Source organism: Desmodus rotundus, chromosome 5 (assembly GCF_022682495.2).
Source record: "Desmodus rotundus isolate HL8 chromosome 5, HLdesRot8A.1, whole genome shotgun sequence".
NCBI lineage: Eukaryota > Metazoa > Chordata > Mammalia > Chiroptera > Phyllostomidae > Desmodus > Desmodus rotundus.
This window is the reverse complement of record NC_071391.1, coordinates 119,665,668-119,689,248: the sequence shown is the minus strand read 5'-3', so window position 1 is coordinate 119,689,248 and position 23,581 is coordinate 119,665,668. Positions and strand designations below refer to the sequence as shown.

The 23,581-nt window shown below is 37.0% G+C and overlaps 1 protein-coding gene across 3 annotated transcripts in view; it reads left to right on the top strand.

The window, feature by feature from the left end:
* MAP4K3 (mitogen-activated protein kinase kinase kinase kinase 3) overlaps positions 1-20,027 on the top strand; it is a 76,618-nt gene extending 56,591 nt beyond the window's left edge. For 2 of the 3 annotated variants that reach the window (XM_071221540.1, XM_053924475.2), the window contains 10 exons: positions 447-507; positions 591-708; positions 6,659-6,717; positions 7,677-7,780; positions 11,259-11,430; positions 14,031-14,099; positions 14,181-14,273; positions 15,291-15,361; positions 17,816-17,871; positions 18,490-20,027. In XM_071221540.1, the coding sequence (XP_071077641.1) occupies positions 447-507; positions 591-708; positions 6,659-6,717; positions 7,677-7,780; positions 11,259-11,430; positions 14,031-14,099; positions 14,181-14,273; positions 15,291-15,361; positions 17,816-17,871; positions 18,490-18,577 (891 nt within the window). In that variant the 3' untranslated portion in view covers positions 18,578-20,027. Of the gene's footprint in view, positions 1-446; positions 508-590; positions 709-6,658; positions 6,718-7,676; positions 7,781-11,258; positions 11,431-14,030; positions 14,100-14,180; positions 14,274-15,265; positions 15,362-17,815; positions 17,872-18,489 lie in introns of all 3 variants that reach the window. The other variant, XR_011651239.1, reaches the window with a different exon arrangement.
* The last annotated feature ends 3,554 nt before the right edge of the window (positions 20,028-23,581 follow it).

Here is a 23,581-nt window from a genome sequence, read left to right as displayed (position 1 = left end):
GTGCCATGATCCTTTTTTTTACTTCTTGCATATGAACACCTGTGCTCCAGAAACCACAGGTGTACATATGCATAGATAAGAACATTTGGGGAAGAAGTACACAAGAGAGTCCTGTCTAATGCCAGAACCAAAATAAAGGAATAGACACTGTTTGAAATGTCCTTTTCCTGTGTAGTTTGGGATTACATAGTCCATATCATAAACAAGACTCCAGCTAGTCCTATCTTGTAAAGACTTGCACTGCTAATTTACTTTCCCCCTCCCGTATAAATGTGTATGTGTGTATCTCGTCTTGTTTTAAATGCCTTATAAAATGAATTTCTATTCAAAATAAGTTTCTTTTAAAAACTGGCCTATTGATATGACAGCTTTGGTTAATGTATACATATTAATTAGATTGTTGTTACCTATTATCCTTTGTAAACATTATGCTTTTTTTTTATCAGCTATTCCCCAGAAGGTGTACATGGTTGTATGTAATGAACAATTGCTTGCTTTCAATATCTGGTAAGTCTTTTAGTAGTTAAACGCCTTACAGTTGTTCCTATCTGTATGATTAGCTTTTATGTTATATTTATTTTTCTCTACAGGTAAAGCTTCTCAGCTTTATTCCCATAATTTACCAGGGCTTTTTGATTATGCAAGACAAATGCAGAAGTTACCTGTTGCTATTCCAGCACACAAACTCCCTGACAGAATCCTGCCAAGGTAACTATACATTTACATAGTATGTTAAGTCATTCTAATAAATAATCATACTGCAGAAGTTGAAAAAGCACTCAGTTTGCATCAGTAGAAATTATGTGTAATGAAAAGATTGTAAGAAGTAAATATAGGAACTTCTGGCCAAGATGGAGGCGTAGGTAGATACATTTTGCCTCCTTGCACAACCAAAGGAAGGACAGCAACAAATTTAAAAACAAAAAGTAACCAGAACTGCCAGAAAATCAAACTGTATGGAAATCCAACAACCAAAGACCTAAAGAACAAACATTCATGTAGACCAGTAGGAGGAGCAGAGATGGACAGCTGGGGTGGAGAAGATGCCTGGCAAGGTGGCGGCTGGAGGAGCAGGCAGTCCCACATTTGCATGAGGATTAACCAGGAGGAACACTGGGGAGTGAGGCAGACTGTGCAACCCAGGGTTCCAACACAGGAAAAGAAACCCTCAGAACCTCTGACTGTAAAAACCTGTGGAGATTAAAAAAAGCAGGGAGACTCACAGGAGAGTTCATTGGAGAGACCCAGAGGGTCCTAGAATGCACACAAAACCACCTACCCAGGAATCAGCACCAGAAGGGCCCAATTTGTCTGTGGGTGGCGGGGGAAGTGACTGAAAGTCAGCCAAGAGCTGAGCAAGCAGCATTGTTCCTGCTCGGACCCCTCCCCATATACACTACCACAACACAGTGACTCTGGTTGCCCCGCCTTGTTGAATACCTAAGGCTCTGCCCCTTATTATGTAACAGGCACGCCGAGCCAAGAAATATGGCCCAAATAAAAGAACAGATCAAAACTCCGAAAATAGAATTAAGTGATGAAGAAATAAGCCAACCTATCAGATGCACAGTTCAAAACACTGATAATCAGGATGCTCACAGAATTGGTTAAGTATGGTCACAAAGCAGAGGAAGAAGTGATGGTTATGCAAAGTGAAATAAAGAAGAATATACAGGGAACCAACAGTGAAAGGAAGGAAAGCAGAACTCAAATCAACAGTTTGGACCAGAAGAAAGAAATAAACATTCAACCTGAACAGAATGAATAAACAAGAATTCAAAAAAATGAGGAGAGGCTTAGGAACCTCCAGGACAAGTTTTTAAACGTTCCAACATCTGAATCATTGCAGTGCCGGAAGGAGAAGAGGAAGAGCAAGAAATGGAAAATTTATTTAAAAAGATAATGGAGAACTTCCCCAATCTGGCAAAGGAAATAGACTTCCAAGAAGTCCAGGAAGCTCAGGGAGTCCCAAAAAAGTTGGACCCAAGGAAGCACACACCAAGACACATCATAATTACATTACCCAAGATTAAAGATAAGGAGAGAATCTTCAAAGCAGCAAGAGAAAAGGAGACAGTTACCTACAAAGGAGTTCCCATAAGACTCTCAGCTGATTTCTCAAAAGAAATCTTTCAGGCAAGAAGGGGCTGGAAAGAAGTATTCAAAGTCAAAAAAGGCAAGGATCTGCAACCTAGATTACTCTACCCAGCAAGGCTATCATTTAGAATGGAAGGGCAGATTAAGAATGGTATGAGAAATGGAGAAGCCAAAGAACTTATATGTACGACCCATGGACATGAACTGGGTGAGGGGGGCAAATGCTGGTGGGAGAGGGTGTGCAGGGAGGATGTGATTAAAGGGGGAAAAAATGGGACAACTGTAATAGCATAGTCAATAAAATACACTTTTTAAAAAAGAAGTAAACCCTGGCTAGTGTAGCTCCGTGGATTGAGCGCAGACTGAGAACAAAGGGTTGCCAGTTCGACTCCCATTCAGGGCACATGCCTGGGTTGCAGGCCAGGTCCCCAGTGGGGGCCACGTGAGAGGCAGCCACACATTGATGTTTCTCTGCCTGTTGTTCTCCTTCCCTTCCTCTCTTTATAAAAATAAATAAATAAAATATTTTTTAAAAAAAGAAGTAAATATATTTTCACATGTGTTTATCACATTCTCCTAAAACTTCTTTCCATTATCAAATTGCAGCAGATGTTTTCTTTTTGAATTTTTAATTTTTTTCTGTAAGGTTAAAACTAAGTTTTTTCTGTAATTTGCTGATAATTTTATGTTACATATCTAAATAAAACGAGTTTTTCTGCCCTGGCTGGTGTGGCTCAGTGGATTGAGCACGGGCCTGCGAACGAAAGGGTCGCTAGTTCTATTCCACTCAGGCCACAAGCCCGGGTTGCGGGCCAGGTCCCCAATAGAGCGCGTGTCAGTGCAACCACACAGTGGCGTTTCTCTCCCTCTCTTTCTCCCTTCCCCTCTCTAAAAATAAATAAATAAAATCTTTTTGAAAAATGAATTTTTCTTAAGGTAAAGTTTCTAAACTTACAAATCAAAATGATTTATTAAATAAAGGTTTTTACATTAGATAATTACTTAGAAATTGAGGGTTTTAACTTTTCTACTTTCAAGAATTTTTAATTACACTCTTCTAGTTATTATATTGGACCTCCTTTATTGACTAAAAGTCTTAAGAGTCTGGTATAAAATGTATTTTACAAAAGAGTTATAAAGATAGCCATTCTTTCATTTAAATATTAGTTGTAAAGCAACTAATATAGGACTTGAGCTTTTCAGTTCAATGAAAAGCTGTTCTCAATTGCTGAGTCTACAGGATAACTAAGGTTTTCCTTTTCGTGTACAAAAACTTTTAAAAATCAACATTTAGGGTGAAAATTATTTAAAAATATACTGCATGCTTTTATGTCTTAAAATGGATTACATTTAGTTTAATTGGATCTTTTTATAATGACTCAGAGTTGGCAGTTAGGAGCTTAGTACTTGTACTATAACCTGTAGTTAGAGTTAGGCGAATTAGGCCTCAAAACAAGCTCCAAGAATAGGATTAGGGAGTTACTTCTTACATAGTTTTTCTGCCCCACTTTTTCTCCCAGCTGTCACTTTTGTGCTGTTATTTTCCTGCCTCCTTACAGCATATTTCCACCCAACTTCCTAAGTTAATAATCCTAAATTCCTGTGGGCATGGACCATCAAGTTTAAAAGTATATACATAAGGTATAAGTTAGGGGCCCGCAAGGAATGTAAGGCACCTAAATTTCAGTGCATTCGCATTTTGATACCGTTTTGTTAGGCTAGAGACCTTGGGTTCAGTTCTTCAAAGAGTTCTGTTATATAGCTGAGACAAAATTGAGTAAGATGTTAGCTCTTCCTTTAAGGAATTTCTGTACGGTAAGATTTTACCTAGAGTATTTTACCTCTAAGCTATTATTTCAGGTTGTTTGGTTATAGTCAGGTGCTGGTGTCCGCAGCACCCACCGAGATGTTCTCACTTTCTTCAGTTTCATTATATAAAAATCAATCACTGTAAAATTTACTCTTAATTCTTTTTAGAGGAAGCGTAAGGGAGGGAGAGAAACATCAATGTGTGGTTGCCTCTCTAGCACCCCCCATTGGGGACCTAACCTGCAACTCTTTGGTTCGCAGGCCCACACTTAATCCACTGCGCCATACCAGCTAGGGCTGAAAACCTTTTTTGCATGATATTTCATATATGTATTAATACCATTTCTTCTGCCATATAGTGAGCACAAATTAAACTACCTTTGAGTGAGCGTCTTGTAATGCCTTGTGGTTCCCATTATAAATATAGGTACTTACTGTGTCATAGTATATATACTCTTTAATAAAGCAAAGGCTTTCGAGTCCCGTTAGGCTTGAATTTAAGTCCTGCATCATTCACTTACTAGGTCTTGGGCCTTGGAAAAATTACACAACCTCTCCAATACAGTCATTTGTAAAATGGAACCAGTATACCCGTCTTGCAGAGTTGTTTAGAAAATAATAAATTATATATGTAAAGTACCTACCATGGTTTCTGGCGCCTGGTATGCTCTTAATAAATAGACCAGTAGTCATCATTATTAAGCATGGTAAATTGAACTGTGTCTGTGATGTACCCTAAAATATCCTATATGAAATACATTAAGAGTATTAGTTAACTTAGGATTCTAGTCAGTTGGGTGCTGGTAAAAGAAATTTTATTGTCTTTGTGTAAAATTATGACTAAAATTAAAGTGTATAGGTCTCTATAGAAAATGATAGATTTTTATAACACTTCAGTAGGCTGCCCACAACTCAATTTTGAATGTTTTCATTATTGTTAACTGGAAGCTATACTTAATGGTTGGTGTTTTTGCCTTACCCATGTCACTTATTTACTTCTGGATTTTGAATGATTTAGTAAATTAACCCCTTACTTAACCTCGGGGGCCAGGGAACAAGTTCACAGCGTGGACCAGAAACATTAAAGTTGTTGCCAGTGGAAATCTATCAGATTTTTAAACTCTAAAAAGGACTTTGGTTCAAGCAGTTTGTTTAAGGGTGTGGGGGAATTTTTGTTTTGCTTTAAGCTGTATGAAACTAACATATATGAAAGGGGCATGTTTATAATTTACCAATCATAGATTTGATTAATTGGTAAATGTATCTTCCCAATATAAAGTCACTCAAGGGAAACAATCAGTAATTTAACTAGAAATTTGAAATCTAGATATTTTAGATTGCCATTGTAGTCATTCATTGCCTCAGTATCTGACTGATTTCTGTATCATTGCGGAGGTACCATAGCATTAAAAAAATTCTACAGAGAAGTGCTTAGCAGTGATAACAGTTTTTAACAGTTTACCTTGTAAACTCAGAGTACCTTTCAGTTAGACTGATCAAGAATCATAAAGAGAAGTAGACTTTTTTTCCCAAAGCTGAATCCCTGTAAACACTGCAGACGGACAATACTAGATTAGAGTTCTTTTTCCCTAAATTGCTGACAATATGACCTTGAGGAAAAGTCTGAATCTGAGCCTCAGATTTCGGTGCTATGACGTACCTCATGGCATTATCACAAAGACCAACGATACAGAACATGTGAGACCCGGGGCCTATGGCAAGGACTCAGTTAATGTCAGCAATGATCAGAGGTTTTTATAGAGATCAGCATGTAAAACATACTAATATTAAAATTACAATACCTCAGTGTTATATGCATGGTTATCACTCAGGTGCCACCAGTACAGTGCCAAGAACATCCATCAAAAAGATTATTCTGAGCTTGTTTGGAATGGTATTGAGTCTCAAATGCATGTTCTACAGCTTTGTTACCAGTGAAGCACAGCTCTAATTTAAAAAATAATGCAGAGCCGTGACATCTACTCTGTGACACATTTATACATTTAAAAGAAGTTTAAATATGTGTACAGACATGAAGGAGTATAATTTGAGGATTGCACAGCTTGGTACACTAGCAGTCTTGTTATACATTTGACTACGTGATTTTTTAAATTCTAGTTTAAAAATATAATTTTTACACACTAAATTTGAATGTTTGCAAATCTAAAGCATCTTTGCAGGAAATCTACATCCCACTTTTTCTGAGAAATAAAATATCTAAATAAAAAGTTCTCATAAATTGCTTTAGTGTTAAGACAAGTTTTTACATAGCTTAAAATTTGTTATGTGTGCTGAAAATATCTTTTCCCACTTTGTGGCTTGGCTTTTCACTTTTTCAATGATTATTTTGTAAATTGAAGTTATTAATGTATTCAGCAAATTCATTCACCAAATTGAATGCCACCTGTAGCTTGAGGTACAGCTGTGGAAAAAATACCAGTTAAAGTTTATCAGTATTTTCCTCTATGATTTGTCCCTTTTGCATTTTTTAAAGAAACCCCAAGGTCATCTTCTTCTACAATCTAAATATTTGATAGTTTTGTTTTTTATATTTAAATCCTTAATCCATTTGGAATAGATTGGAGGGGGGATTGAGAAAGGACTCCAGTTTACTCTTATTTTTAATAAATGACCTGTTATGTAAGCACCAATTTTTAACAACTCGTCCTTTCTCCACTGATTTATAACAGTTTCATTATCATATACTCACTTTATCTACGTGTGTTATATATTTATTTTCATTTACATTTAGGAAATTTGCTGTATCAGCAAAGATCCCTGAAACCAAGTGGTGTCAGAAGTGTTGTGTTGGTAAGTAAACCATCCAATAGCATGTGGCTCTCCTGCTTTGCAAAGCAGATAAGAAAATGCTAAGAGGCTTATTTTTAAATCTAGTGTAAAACGGTACTATTCCAGGGCATTCTGCCAGTAACAGTGCCCCACCTCCCAAGTAACAAATGTCTTGACCACTCCATCTCCATGTAAACTAAACCTAAAATAGTAGCTTTCACATAACAGTGGTTTTGCAAATAATTTGTTGACTGGATAAATGGGGAAAGTAGGATGAATTTTTATTATAGCACTTTATTACCCTCTGTTTTTCAAGGGACCTATTACTGTTCACCATTGTGCTGAGTGATGGCTTATGAGACTTCATATAGTCAATCAGCATGTATTGTAATGTCTTTAAAATGTGAAACCTTATGCTGTGAAGGTTAGAGTTTCCCAGCTCACATACCTCTAGCCTAAATTCCTCTCTGACCCCATAACAAACAGCTGTTTTATTTGCATATAGCAAAAACAAAAGATCGTTTTCTTCGCTTGAAAAACTGAGACAATTCAATCTTACAATTATTATTTGTAAATCTGTATTGTGATATGTGATTAACATCATCATGTTGTCACAACAAAGCATTACTGCCTCTGAACATTACTTCCCAAGAGACACTGAATCACTTGTCCCCAAATGTGCTATAGCCTATCAATTTGGCAACTTCTCCCCAAATCCACTTTGACCCTTCTTTCAAGATCTTGCTGCCCCCAGGCCCCATAACAACCAGCAATTTCATTTGTGGAGGCAAACAGAAATCTCGCAAGTGATGAGGGAGTTTCATGCAGTTCCCCAAAACCGTATTTCTTTTGCACCCTGCAGTCTAATTGAGAAACTCAGCCAGCAGCCAGCTTTCGTTTGTTTGTGTTTGGAGCATGTGGCTGTTATGGTAAGGACTTTGTATTGTAAGAGAGTTCACTATACTTTCTTGCCTTGACAGTGAGGAACCCTTACACAGGCCATAAATACCTATGCGGGGCACTTCAGACTAGTATTGTTCTCTTGGAATGGGTTGAGCCAATGCAGAAATTCATGTTAATTAAGGTAAGCATGAAAGTCAACCTAAGTCCTTCTTAGTATAAAAGCTTAATTAAGCCCATTCTGTTTGCTCGTAAACAGTTGTTTTTTGGGGGGTTTTTTCAGTTAAATCTCTAGTTAATTACTTAATGATTTTGGATTATGTGGCAGGGTAGTGAAAATCTGCCCAGTTGTAAGGATCCAACTCACTTGGTCTGAAAAAAGTTTTGAAAGAGACTAGAGAAATAGTTCAAGGATATGGCATTAGGAGCTAGAAATAGCATCTGTATATATATGTAGTCTGATGTCAGAAATGGGTGCTAAAAGAGCAGTGAAGTGCTGGAGTGTGTCTCTGCCTGACCTGCTTCGTCACGGCAGAGAGACAACGTACAGGCTGGTGTTGGCCTGTGAGGAGAAGGGATAACGGTAATGAGGGAGAAAATACGCATTTCAGTGTATGCCTGCGTGTTAATTTGCCTCGGCTTTTCCTTGGATGTTTTGTTGTGCCTGGGCTTCTCTAGTGTCTTTCATTAAGGAATATTCCTTAAAATATTTAACGTTACTCAGCTATAACTTACATTTTGAGGAAAAACTAGTACAGGCTCAGTCACACCAAGGAAATTCCAAATGAATTTTTTAAAGCTGTTTTCTTCGCTATTTTATCTAGATTGAGTAGGGTTGTTAAGCATTTCACTTTGACCTCACTAGTTAGGGCCGTGTTTCCTGGTGTCATTCACCTGAAACAGAGAAAACACAGATTGGTAATTTTTAAGCTTCTTGTGTCTTCAAAATCTTTTCTTTTATTTCTTTTGGTTTTATTACTGAAACTATTTCAAATGTCCCCATTTCCTCCACCTTTGCCCACCTCCTCCCAGCCCCTGCCCTCCCTTTCCCTCTGGCCATCACCACACTGTTCTCTGTGTCTGTGGGTTACATGTACATGTTCTTTGGCTGATCCCTCCCCCTTCTTTCATCCAGACCCCACTCCCCTCTCTCCTCTGACAGCTGTTCCATGTATCCATGCCTCTGTTACTGTTTTGTTCATTAGATTCCACATATAAATGAGATCATTGGTATTTGTCTTTCTCTGACTGGCTTATTTCACTCAGCATAATAATCTCCAGGTCCATCCTTACTCTCCTACGATATTAGACTTATAGCACAATTCTACTTGCAGGTCTCCCTCAAGATTTCTCACTCTGCGCTTGGCTTAAGTTCCCTGAGCTGTCGGCCCTTGCCTGCCCCTTCGATCTTAACCCAACTCTCCTTTCTCTGTCTCTCTGCTTCAAGACTGTTTTGTTTCTATATTGGACATTAGTTTGATAAGTGTTTCTGGTATTTCTATACTGCAGCTCTTATCAGATGTGTTCAAAAACATTCTTATGCTTTCTATATTCTTCCTATTAATAACATTTCTCACAGTTTTTTCTTCACTAGACATTTTCATCATAAATAAAAGTTACAAATTGAAGACATTCCCAACATATATTTTTGTACTTACTACAAACGAGGCACAGTGCTGTTTAGCTAGAGAGACAGAAATGGATAAGATACACTCACTGCCCTCAAGAACCATCACCAATAGCAGCGGGATTTAAAACTATTAACACAGGAATCCTTTTCTGTCAATGACTTACACATGTTGCTTAGTTATGACTGAAAGCTACGGTAGAAGTATTCAAAATCTGTTGGTTTTCTTATTTGCTGACAAAAAAATTAAGTAGAAGCATTGTTTTCTTTCTGCTTTACTGCACTTACCACATTTCAAAGTGAATTACTTAAAATGTTTCACCTTATTAAAAATGTGACAGATTTTATCCAAAGCATATCTGCAGGTAATGGGAAAGCTCCTAGAGAGAGTCCGGGGAGTGTGGATGACGCGTCTGTGCCTGTGCGGGGGTGGGGGCCCTCCTGCAGTCACAGGGCAGGGAGGGCGTGGAGACACCTGTGCACGTAGAGCTTTGTAACCCCACCACGAGGACCACGTCATGTCTTCTAACACTTCAGGGCTGGCAGTTGTGGGAGCCCCTTCTCACCTCTTTATTTCTCTAGAATTTATTCTTTAGCATTTACGAGTTGCCAGATTAAAAAATAAGTCAAAATCAATTGCTTTGTTAAATACTAGCAATAGCCCTTTTGGAAATATAATGAAAAGACAACCCACTTATAAGAACAACAGAAATATAAAATACATTAAGTGTGGACTTAATAAAATAGGTGTAAGACCAGTATCTTTCAGAAAACTTTTTTATGGTCAAAAACATTGCTAGTACCTTATAACTCCCCGTGGCACCCCTGTGAGTTGGCTCCCTTATTTTCCATTTTTATTATATAAGCATGTACTCCTAAATATTAGAATTAATTTTACCTGATTTTTTTAACAGTATATAAGTGGAATCATAAAATATATATTTATTTGTGTCTGCTTTTGGGCACCATTATATTTGTGTAGTTGTTGGATATAGCTATAGTTGGTCCATTTTCATTGCTCTGTAATTCTTCATTGTGTGAGTAGACCATAATTTTGTCCATTCTGCTATTGATAGACATTCGGGTGACTTTCAGCTTTTTGTTACTCTTAGCAGTACTGCTGTGGCATTTTTGCATGTCTCCTATGCATGTATGTACTCAGGTTCTCTGGAACACGTAACTAGGGGTGTTACTGCAGGGTCTTGAGGGGTACACAACGTTAATAAATAATGTAACTGACCAAGGTGGTCAGTTCCAGTTTGCACTCCCACCATCTGAGCATGCGTTTGCTCCTCTGAGTAACACTCGTTACTGTTGTTCTATTTAAGTTTAGTGATTCTGGTGGATATGTACAGTCTCTCATAGTTTTATTCCCTGGTTGCTAATGGAGTTATTGTTTTCCAGACTTTAAAAATATGAACCTATTTATTCTCTGTATAGCAACATAAAAATAATTTTAAAGTTGTGCAAAATTAGAATGGCTGCATTATGACTAACTTAATTTATTAAATACATAATTACTTGAAATATGAGGCTCAATTTCTCTTATTTGTGTTTTTTTTCTGTCCACACTTATAAGAGGAGTCTCTCGCTAACTGGCATTTCAGTTCTCTGACCCGTGTTGTTCAGTTGGGTAAGGAGGCAGAGGAGCGCTACGAAGCAGCCCAGGCTGGGAGACAAGACTCTACCACAAAGGGCTGGGGGACCCGGAGCTGTAACACCCAGCTTCTAGGTCTCTGTTTTTAACTCTGAAAAAAAGGGGGTTGGACAAGTGATTTGTAAGTTCCCTTCCAGCCCTAATATTCTAAAGTTAAGTAATTTTTAATTAAAAATATTTACAGTGCTAAAACTAAAATCTTTATAAAGAGACTTATAATTGGGATTTTTCTGCATACCCCAAGTTTCTGTGACAAGAAGCAATATTTATGATAGAAAATGTTACATACTTCATAAATTACAAATTCTTAGTACTGTTGTCATGAGATTATTTGGCTTTTGTTTTCCTTGTTTAATATATTTTTGTTTCTTCGTCTAGCACATAGATTTTCCTATACCATGTCCACTTAGAATGTTTGAAATGCTGGTCGTTCCTGAGCAGGAGTACCCCTTAGTCTGTGTCGGTGTCAGTAGAGGGCGAGACTTCAACCAGGTGGTTCGATTTGAAACAGTCAATCCAAACTCTACCTCTTCATGGTTTACAGAATCAGGTTTGTGACTTTATTGAATTATTAAGGCCAATACATATACTGGACTTATAAATAATAAATTTGTTATATCTCTCATTAGGCAAAATAAATGTATTTTTATATGTATATATAAAATCTTTTTCAATAATGCATAAAAATCCAATCCTCGATAGCTTATTAAACTAGAAAAAGGAAGATGACTTGCTCTAAGACAGTCATTTGTTTGACACTTTTAGGTGGTTCCTAATCTTGAAGATGCATCAGAATAAACTGGAGGCTTGTTGAAACACATTGCCAAGCCCTGATGGGGTAGCTCAGTTGGTTAAGCATTGTCCTATATTCCAAAGGTTGTGGGTTCCATCCCAGGTCAGGGCCTATATGTAGGTTGCAGGTTCAATCCCCTGTTGGGGTGCATGTGGGAGGCAACTGATCAGTGTTTCTCTCTCCCTCCCTCCCACCCTCCATTCCCCAACCACCTTTCTAAAATCAATAAACACACCTTCCAGTGAGGATTTAAAAAAACACACACATTGCTGGGCCCCATGCCCAGAGATTTTCATTCAGTAGATCTGGAGTAGAGCCTAGGAATTTTCATTTTTGTAAGTTCCCAAGTGGTGCTGATAATGTTAATATAAGGACTACACTTTGAGAACCACATACGCGCAAACCTCAGACTAGTAGAAAAGCTGACTTAAATAAAAGGAAAATTTTATTAAATATAGTTTATTTTCTACTCTACTCTTATAATGGATATACCAGTGCTATCCAGAACTTTAATTTTTTTAATAATTTGTAATTAGAATACAAATTGTCAGTAAGGCACCACTTGTGAAGTATTTGACAATTCTTGAAAATAATGCTTTAACATAATTTTCTTAAAAATTGATTTATATTGCCCAATTGCATAGCAGATCCTTTCTTCATAGCTAGTATCTTAGGAAATATTTCTAGTTGATGAGCCTTTTGAAGAAATTTGCTTATAGTTTGAAACCTTCAGTTGTGTTGTTGCAATCAGTACGCCATGGCAGAACTTGAGTTTTATAGTAAATTGATTAAACTTTCACACTTTAAAAAGAAAACATGACCTTAAAGGTCCTCTTACCTGTATTTTACAAGCACTGTGATTGTTCCGAAGCTTCTTTTGCTTTTTTTCCTTCCCTTTAATAATGACATAGTACCACGTTTTACTGAAAATAGACAATGGCCATTTTAGAATTTTTAAAGGTCTTGCAAAGGCCCTTTGTCAGAGTCTTTGGCTATTTAGGGAAATGTTAAGGAACCAATATACCAAAGTATTGATTAGTTTAGGAGTTTGATGGAAGCCTGGAAGAGTGTTCATAGAAAGAAAAAAATTTAGAGACTGAAGTTTTTTGGCACTGAAGAAAAATGGTCACACACAGTCACAAAAGCCTGGAGACCAGCTTTCTGAAGCCAGGATTTTGAAAGAGCTGTCCTTTCAGGACACACTGGTGTTGTGAACGTGGCTCCTTGGCTCCCCCAAAACCTGTGTGCTGTGTTCTCCCTTAAACACCCATCCTCCCTTTCTCATCTCTTTCCTCCTATCCCACAGGAAGGGGTTGTTGGTCGATTAATACTGTATTATTGACTAATATTATATTTTTTTAAAGATCTCTAGGTGATTCCAATATTTGAAAACTAATTGTTATCAGCAATTGATAAAACCTCATTTTCCAGGTTTTCTATCTAGTAATGCTGTCCTGGTTCCTTAAACTGAGGAGGGTTGTATAGACATGTTCAGATTCTTAATTTTCCCCAAATGTATAAGCTGCAGATGTGGTTGGCCTGATTTGCAGGAGGCCTATTCCACATGCTTTCAACCCTGGTGAGTTCCAGAAGTACTGGGTCTGCATACATGTGAAAGTTGAAATACAGCAGTCCTTGAATGTCTGAGGATTCTAAATATTACTGGAAGCAGAAGAAAAGCAAGGTAGACTGTAGATCAGACCCGCTCTCCAAGAAATCCAAGACCAGAAAGAACGGCCCGTAGCGCAGCAGTTTCAGTTCTGATGTTCATACAAAGCTTGGGATGCCCTGCTTTTCACTTGATGGAAAATCAGATCATTGGAACACTTTTAGTTTGTAAGAATTTTGCTAAATCATTATAAAAATTAAAATACATGCCTCTTTGCATTTTGGTGGTACTTCATTATTTTTAAAATACTTAAGTTTTTTAATATTTTAGTTTTTTTACACTCATTTGTACTCAGAGTAGTTTGTTCAATGTGCTGATTCATTCAGTAAGTACTTATGTATGTGCTAGGCACTGCCATGTAATGATATACTAAACTTAGTGCTGGCCTCCTGAGCTTAAAATCAAAAATTAGTTAAAACAATAATGTAGATTAGACTCCTAATTTCACATATGAATAAAAATAATTACATTACCAAAAGGAATGGCTAAGGTTAATACTCCACTGAGCACTCACATAGTTTAGCTCTTGCATCAGAGTTTAAACACGAAGAGCCTGGCTCAACATACGTGCAGCTAAAAATACAAGCTTACTTCAAATTCAGTGATGTTCAGAATTCCTTTTTTTAAATGTCCTGTGTTCTAATAATTACTCTTTTCTGTAAGTTCATTGACTTACTTTGTGTTACAGATGCTCCACAGACAAATGTTACTCATGTAACCCAGCTGGAGAGAGATACCATTCTTGTGTGCTTGGACTGTAAGTTTTTATTTACATCCATCTTATTTTCATAAGATTTCTCTTATCGTGGTTTCTGAGTGACTTTTTTTCTCTCTCTAGGTTGTATAAAAATAGTAAATCTCCAAGGAAGATTAAAATCTAGCAGAAAATTATCATCAGAACTCACTTTTGATTTCCAGATTGAATCAATAGGCAAGTCAAAGTTTTATTTCTTGTTTGATTCTATTATTAGCTGCTTAAAATAATTTATCAGATAATTTTCCAAAATTATAAAAGTATATTACTAAAGATTCATTTTTTAAAATACAGGATATAATGGATATGGGTCAGTATCAGTCTTCACTTTTACACATTCTCTAAAATAGGTTAATAACTGATACAATCTAAATAATGTTATCTTTACAGATTTTGTACTTTCAAGAAATACATATTTTTCATAACATAGTTATGAAGTGCCATTTCCTCTAGATTCCTATAGTTTTCCTCTAAGTACTTTAAAATTTAGTACTTAGAATACTCTGTTGTATTTTTGGCTCCTATCTGATGATCAGAGAGTTTTAAGTAGTATATGGAATTACCTTCCTACCAGTCTTACATTTTGTTTGACAAGTTTTTTCTGAAAAGGAATTCTTACAAAATTAGTACTCTAAAGTGATCATAAAGCGTTCAGGAAAACTAAGGTGGAGTGATCATATATGAGATAATGCTAGGGAAAATGAATGACAGTGAACTCAGCGCTTAACTAAACACAGTATTTGCTTGTAGGTATGTTGGCAGAAGGTAGGGCCAAGTACAGATACTTCATTTGTCTCTTCCTGGTTCTATTTTTACTCCTCCAACTAGAACATCTCTCCCAGCAAGCACATGCTGGTGATAATAAGAAATTGGTTTCAGGGGACATTTCCTCAAGATGTTAAAATGTAATCCATACTTAAAAACACATAGCCAGGATTCAAAACAGGATAAATTTTTTTTATCAAATGTCTATAACAAATATTTTTAATGAAATTTTTTGCCAAAAAGATGAATGAATAAGTTCTATATAATATTTTGTTTATTTCAAAGGTAAAGATGCCATATAAATATGGAGTGGCCAACATTGGTTATTAGTTGAAATATTGCTATGCAAGACAGTGAGAGGGATGAGATGATGCTTATCAGTTGAACTTTTGTACTATTAACAGTAACTGAGCTGTTCTTGCCTGCTAGTTTGCCTACAAGACAGTGTGCTAGCTTTCTGGAAACACGGAATGCAAGGTAGAAGTTTTAGATCTAATGAGGTAAGTCATCTTAAAAATTGCATCCATTAAATGGTCATGAACCATTATCAAACAGTTTCATTTAACTTTAGGATATTTCGAATTAATACAAGGAATACTTGATTTACTAACTTTATTATTATTTATAGCATTAGTCTAGTGATAAAATTAATAGCACATACTCTATAGCCATCTCTCTTTCCCCATTTACACAGACAGTTTTAGTGCCTATCTTAATGCGCTTCCAAATAATCACATATATCCTTATATTCAGAACAGTAACTTCCTAATACTGCTAAAAGTGAGCCAAGTATGATTTTCTCTCAGCCTTCCCACCACCACCTGGAACAAGATGCTGATGCTGGCTCTCTGTCTTGAGGCACCTTTCTACTTTGTCTTTCAGTTTTTTAATATTTCAGAAATAATGACCTTTGCTATAAGCAAAGGTTTCTATGTTTCTATTGAAGCCTCCTTGCCTCCAATTTCTGTTACCCTTATTCATTTGACATTTATAAGATTCTTTGCTGCTTTCCCCTTTTTATTTTTGAATATTTTATTTGTTTGTTTTTAGAAGAGGGAAAGGGAAGGAGAAAGAGAGGGAGAGAAAGATCCATGTTTGAGAGAAACATTGGTTACCTCTCACACACCCCCAACGGAGGACCCGGCCAGCAACCCAAGCATGTACCCTGACCAGGAATTGAACCAGTGACCTTTCGGATCACAGGCCAGCACTCAGTCCAGTGAGCCACACAACCCAGGGTGCCCCTTTTTTTTTAGCCTTATTACCTTTTATTAACCTTTAGCTGTATAGTCTGAGTCCTTCCTACCTTAATTGAATTCCAAGAATAATTGAACTCCAAGTCATGAGACATATTTGATTTAGTTCAGCATTTGCAGCAGAGAGTGCTGGGGTTATAAACATGAACAAGACATTGTACTTGCCCCCTGGAATGTTGTAGGCAAGTAGCATCATCAAAAATTCTTCCAGTACCCCCAAGCCTCAGACAAGGAAATAGCCCATTTATGTCCTGAATTGCCATTCATTACGCTCAGAGCACATCTTCTAACAAAGTAAAGAATCTAGCCTGGCCATTGCCGGCCTGGGTCCCAGAGTCCCGACACCCGGGCTCACATCTCAACTTGCTGTGTCGGTAACTATGTGCTCTTGGCATATCACTTAACTTGCCTTAAGTTACAGTGCGTATATTTTTTCATCTGTGAATTGAGGATAACAAAATAGTAGTGACTTCATAGGTTGGTTAAGATTAAATGGAAGGTGTACACCTGAAACATAAAATACTATTGAAGGTCAACTGTAGTTGAATTTTTTATTAAAAAAAAAAAAAAGATTAAATGAAAGGAAGCATATAATGTACTTGACGTACTGCCTGGCCTGTTTAAGTAGCCAAGAAAGGTTGCTGCTAATATATATGTAGAAGTAAAGTAATTCCCACAAGGGGGTCACTTCTCAGGAAGACACTTAAAAATTACCTGAGGGAATCAAGCAGGGAGGTAAGCAGAGTCAACAGCTAATAAACACTAGGAAGAGAAAGAAAGCCTTCAGAGGCAGGATACAGAGAGGGGTTTTAAAAAGAAGAAAAGAGTTTGTCCCCAAAATACCTTGAGATCGGCATCATCAGCCACTATTACTGAAGTAACCATGTTATATTCCGTATCCTTCAGGTGTGCTGGGATACAAAGAAAGTTAAGAATCACTGGCATTTTCATAATAACTAATTGCAGTGGTACTGATAGAAATAATTTAATTTCAAAATCAAATTGTTTCTTCAGCCACCAAATTTGGGGGAGAATTTACTGCTGTCATAATTTGAAATGGTTTCCATTCAGTAACCAGTAAATGGTGAATTTCTCTTTCTCCTGTAGACTTATTCTTAACTCCCCAGCTGGTGACAGTGAGGATGTATTCCATGAGAAATGGTATTTCAGGAGACAGGGGAAGCGGTGGGAAAGAGCATCATCTGAGGAGCACTTACTTAGCTGGCATTATGCCCACAATACTTAGTAAGAACATCGCAAGTCTGCAGGGCAGATGTTTCTGTCCCATTTTGCAGCAGGGAAAACTGCAACAAACTGCATACCTTGTGCGTTGTCACAGCTCGCTGTAGCCTTTCAAGGAAAGGGCCGGATCCAAGTGGCACGCCATTAACATAACTGACTGACGGTTTCTGATAAATAAAACAGACGGGTGCTTTGCTTTTAAATTATTCCCTTGACTTTTATAATTTAACAAGTAAATGACTTTCCTACTCTCATATTTTATGATTAATTGAAATTTAGTCACATTTTTTCTAAACTAACAAATTGATGCGCCAGTATGTTGAGTTAACACATTCACAGTCGTGCAGGTACGTATTTCCATCATAGGAATTATGTCTTTTTCATAGCACTATAAATTAAATACCCATAGAAAATTTTGTCTTTTGCAGAAATTAAATTTATATTTTAATTGAACAGGTAACACAAGAAATTTCAGATAGCACAAGAATGTTCAGACTGCTTGGATCTGACAGGTACGACAGGGGGTTGTATTAAGTACACAGTACTAAACAAACAGTGTTTTATAAATCCAATATGAAACTAGTTTCTTCTTAGAGAATTGAAATTTCTACAGTAACACATTCAACATTATATTTTTCACACAATTAGAATTCACAAGTCCAGGTTTTAAAGCCTTTGAGAATGTGCCTGATCTTCCAAGGAATGTATAGATCTGTTGATAATAATTTTGTATTAAACATACTATCTAGACAATTTCCAGCATGAGAAACAAGAAATACCGTTTGGCAACAAGCAGAAACTTTTTTATTTCAGTGCCAAATAGGATTTTGGGGTTCTATTCTAATTTACTTTTTGACTTTTAAACTACAAATTGTTTTTATAAATTTTAGTAAATTAGTAAATTCCTCCAAGTTATCTTAAGGGAGGTGGGAGGTGGTTGATAGCAAAACTAACTTCCCCGAGCTAAACCTGGCTCTTGAATCTCAGTGACTCACAAGTGAGTTCTGTCCACAAATCAAAGCAATAGCATTTATAGAGGCATATAATGAAGAAGCAGTGGAAAATGTAAGCAAACATTAGTTTTCAAGAATAATTATTGTGTTATCTATTTGTTTGTTTATTACTTTTAGGGTCGTGGTTTTGGAAAGTAGGCCAACTGATAACCCCACAGCACATAGCAATTTATACATCCTGGCGGGTCATGAAAACAGTTACTGAGAAACGTTGTGCTTTGACAGTTGACCCTAGAAAGAAGGAACACTGCCGCCGCAGCGTTAACGGATGCTTGAAGCTGTACCCAGCTGCAGTCACCTGCCTGCACTTACTTGTAATTTATTGTGGCATGAGACAAGATGGGGAAATTTTTGTTTTAAGTGGTATGGATATATTTAGCATATTGAACCACACAAGTGCTTAATTCATTGTTATGTAATCTTTGTACATATAGGCAGTATTTTTCTGTGAAACTTCATATTGCTGAAGACATACACTAAGAATTTATGTAGATAATGTACTTTTATGGGATGTACAAGTAAGTGTCTTATCTGTAAATGTTGTAAATGTTGATGAAAATGCAAATGGGGTTAATATTTTAAGAATTCTTTAGTATACTTTTGGGTGTGACTATTACAAAATGGGATGCTGGCAATGAAACAGAACATTGAACACTATTGTATTTTTATTATATGTAATTTAGTAATATGGATATAAATCTTGTAACTTTTAAAATTATAATGGAGGCTGTAATCATTTTATAATCTTGTTTTTAATTTTAATGCAAGTACACTGGTTTATATTTGCACAGAGTATTGATATGTGATGTATTAAGTCACAAAAGTAAGCTGTGACACTGTCAATATGCATCTGGCTCCACAACATCCTTTTTAAATGTATTTGGATTGTTTTCTGTGTGAAGCAAACAGATTAACCACCTGTTGTAGTAACTGGTCTTTTTATATTTAAGCAGAATCTTGTAAGATTGCTTGTCTGTGCTTAAAAACAATACCTTTGAAAAAATTTCAAGTCACAGAATTAGCGGTACCATGGTGTAACACTGCAGTTGTGTCTGAATTACAATGTGCGCAAAGAATTAGCGTTATTAAAGTCCACACTGAACATTTCATATAATCACATCGGAGAACTGTAACATTCCATAGAGTGAAATGGTTCAAATTTCTAGTGGAATTCTTAGTTTTATTGGCCTTATTTTATGATGATTTTCATGTTTTTTTTTTTATTTAGAGTATTAACATATGGCCAAAATAATTTAGTTACTACCTCATATAAACAATATAATGGTTACTATACATCACAGGAACTTAGTTTTGATTAAAGTCATTTTTGATTGCTTTTTTTCCAATGGAGTATGTATATACCAAGTTTTAGCAAAATGCACAGTTTTGGCTGTTTTTTGGTATATGGTCTTTATATTTTAATGTGCATATATACACTAAGAACAAACTAAATTGTGATTTATGGTCTTCATTTGTTTTAATTGGTAATATTTTTAAATATGTTCCTGATTGTACATAGTGTAAAATAAACATGTTTTTTAACATGCTGTTGTATAGTAGCTTGTTACCTGGCTTAATCTATATATAGCATAAAATCTATAAAATCTATTAAGAAAAAAATTTTAATTATATTCTGCATTAAATACTTAAGTATTCATTCTGGTTCCTCAGATTATCTTTTTTTTAATCTAAATTTCATAAGTAATATTCTGACATAAGAGAACAAGGAATTCTATTTGTAGAATCTTAAGCTTCCTGATTAGGAAAATCAATTAAACATTCATAGTCTTTTGGTTAGAATAGGTGTTGTCAAATGATATTCCTTAGCCCATTCATGCTCACCACCTGTTTTTGTAAATAAAGCTTTACTAGAACATACCAGGTATACATTTACGTGTTTGTGGCTGCTTCGGCACTACAATAGCAGAGCTGAGTGGTCACACACACACACACACAAATGTATGGCCCACAGAGCCTAAAATATTCATCATCTGACCCTTTATAGAAAAAGGTTGCTGGCTCCTGGGTTAGAAAGGAAGGGAGAGTGTTGGGGACTACAGTTCTGCAGATGAGGAAAGGGGAAGATTAGGTGGGGAGAACTGGTTTGGAGGTCAGGAAGCACGAGTAGACTCTTGCTAACACCATTGCCTGTTGTGAGCTTGGATAATTTACTTGACTCTAGAACAGTTTTCTTATCTAGAAATGTAACTTCTAAATCATACAGATGTTAATAATCATAGCAGTTCTGTACATTTATTACTTTTCCCAAATTCATTGTGACCAATCTTAGCATTAATGTCTGTTTTGAAAGCGCATTTTTCCAGTACAACATCTTCAGTTTGCTGAAAAACAGACTCAATGGTTTTTCAAGAAATCAAGATTCTGTTCTTGGCATTTATTGAGAAGGTTGTTGATCCTTTTACCAGGCAACTGTTTTTCCAAGTTTCTAAGTCTGTATGTTGTAAAAAGGGTCACATCTCAACAAATTTTAACCATGACATTTAACTGTCAAGCACTTACAAATATTTCCAGGAAATAAGGTATACAACTGGTTGTATGTGGGCTTATCTGTGGGCTTTAAAAAGATACAGACCCCTAGAGTCAATCTTTGGGGATGAGGCACAGTAACCTGTATTTTTATAAAGTTGTAAAAATAATTCTGACGTACAGCCCTGTGTGAGAACCACTGGTCAACACTAAATTTAAATCAGTGTTTCTGAGTGTGATCCAAGGATTGCATGCCTCAGAAAAATAATTCTAATGATGCATAAAAATGCAAATTGGAGTCTCCACCTAATAACTTTTGACTAAGGATTTTTACTCACTCAAAAGGAAGAGAGTCACTCAGATGTTTGAAACAATCAATTTTATCTTCATTAAAGTTTAAGTTCAATATTTTGATAGCTACTTTTTAGACCTTGGTGTTGAGAAGAATGAAATCAGTTGTTTCTGGGCCTATTGGTATCATTCAGCTTGCAGGTATGTTGCTGATTTCAGTAGAGACCAAGAAATAAAGGACAGATACCAATTTTTACTATTACTAGAAAAAAAATGAAAGTGTGCTGAACAAAATAATAGGTACCCACTAAATATTATTTAAGGGAGTGTAGTAACAATACGTACCCAATCCATGTATCTGTGTGCCAGGTACTAGTCTACATTCTTTACACAGATTCTCCCACTGAAGCCCCAGAACAGCCCAGTGAAGAAGGTGTTAATGTCATTTTACAGATGAGGAAACTGAAGCACAGAAAGTTTAAATAACTTGCCTAAGAATATAGCTGGTAAGTGGTAGAGCGAGGGTTTGAACCTAGGCACTTAACTGTTGTGCTAAACTATGTATTACACAGAATACATGCAGTATATCCACTCCCCTCTGAAGTACACTCTAGCACTTTCTTATCTTGAAATTTGATTTATTTTCTCCAAGAGGGACTTGGACTTCAAATTCTGATTTCTCTTTGCAACAAGAGAAATTACTGTCTTAATTTTTTTGCTTTCCTAAAAAGCATTTTTATAGTTCCAAACATTTTGTTATGAAAACAAAAGGATTTGCACAAGATTAGCTTTACAGTTAAAGCTTTTTAAGCCTAGCCCTGCCTGGTGTGACTCAGTGGATTGAGCACCAGCCTGGGAACCAAAGTTCCATTCCCAGTCAGGGCACACGCCTGGGTTGCTGGCCAGGTCCCCAGAACGGGGTGTATGATCGGCAACTACACATTGATGTTTCTCTCCCTCTCTTCCTCTCCCCTGTCAAGAAGTAAAATCTTAAAAACAAAAACAAAAACAAAAAACCTTTTTAAGTCCATTTAAAACTCATTACAAAGACTTTTTTTTTACTTTTGTGAGGTAATTATTCACAGTGTATCCAGACACTTCACTGGCACTGCAGAAAACACGGAAAAGCTATCATTCCCAGTACTCAAAGTGCATATTTGGATAAATAAAGATAAACAGAGAGAGGTACAAAAGGTACCTAATTCTGTTCTGGGAAAAGGGAAAACCTCTGTAAAGTTAAATACAAACCGGGTTGTTAATAAACGAAAGGAGTTTATCAAGTGGGGGGGGGGGGCGGGAATCAGAGTAGGTACTGCAGGTAGACTAAGACATGCAAAAGTGCTGTGCTAAGTGCCGCTGAGCTGCGGGTGCGGGGAGCAGGCAATGCAGGAAGCCAAGAACTAGGGTGGGCCCGACTGCGGAGAGCTGCTTAGAAAAGTAGCTCTAGTAATCAGCGGGTTGGGAAGCTGCAGAGATACAAGAAGAAGATGAAAGGAGGCTGTTGGGTTTGTATGTAAGGTTTTCACTTGGCTCCTTACATTTTTCTACAGCATGATAAGGGCAGAAATGGTACAGAGATGGGTACGTGTGAGTTTATGGAGGATTGAGTATTGTGGAAATATATTTAGCCTTGGAGAAGGAAGGAGATAAAGGTGATTTCTGGGTTTGTTTCTAAAGATAGGAGATTGCAAATTGAAGAAAATGGAAAATTGTAGACGAGAAATAGGCGAGTCGCCTCTGAGAAAAAAATGAAAATAGGGACATCCTAAATCCGGGCGTGATGGAGAGCATTTTATCAAAGTATGTAGGTGCTCATTAACAATATTTTTAAGTTCCTCTTGGAAACAAGAAGGGTAAACTTTGTCAAAATATCTGTATTTCCGATTTACCTCGTATAGCATTCATCACATTGTTTGCTCGACTTGCGCCCCCACGGGGTGTCAGACATCTCTCTCTCTCTTTCAGCCCCAGATACTAGAACAAAGCTGAGTTATGAAAATGGCCTCAAAGTACCGCACCTGGTAGCGCCTGTCACGGAAAAACCTACAGAAGTTTGCTGAAAAATTACTTGGAAATTAAGGCAGCACCGAAGAGTAGTGACTTATAATAGGCTCTGACAGACGGAGTGTCTATGCCCAGGCGTGAAAATGTGCTCCACGCTTACACGGGCTGGATTTTAGTGCTTTTGAAGCCTCGGGACTGAACGGGACTTGGTATAGTGACAGTGATGACGGAAAAGGCAGTTCCCTGAGCGCCGCCTTCCGAGCATGTTCAGGGGTTCTCGGAGGAGACACTGCAGTCGCGTCCACACGCTGAGGTTCTGGGGTCGCCCGAAGGTGACCCACGGGGACGTGAGCCCGGGGCTCGGGCTTCCTTCGCGGCGGGCACCCCGGAAACCCGCTCCGGAAGCCGCCCTGCCCCGCCCCGCCTG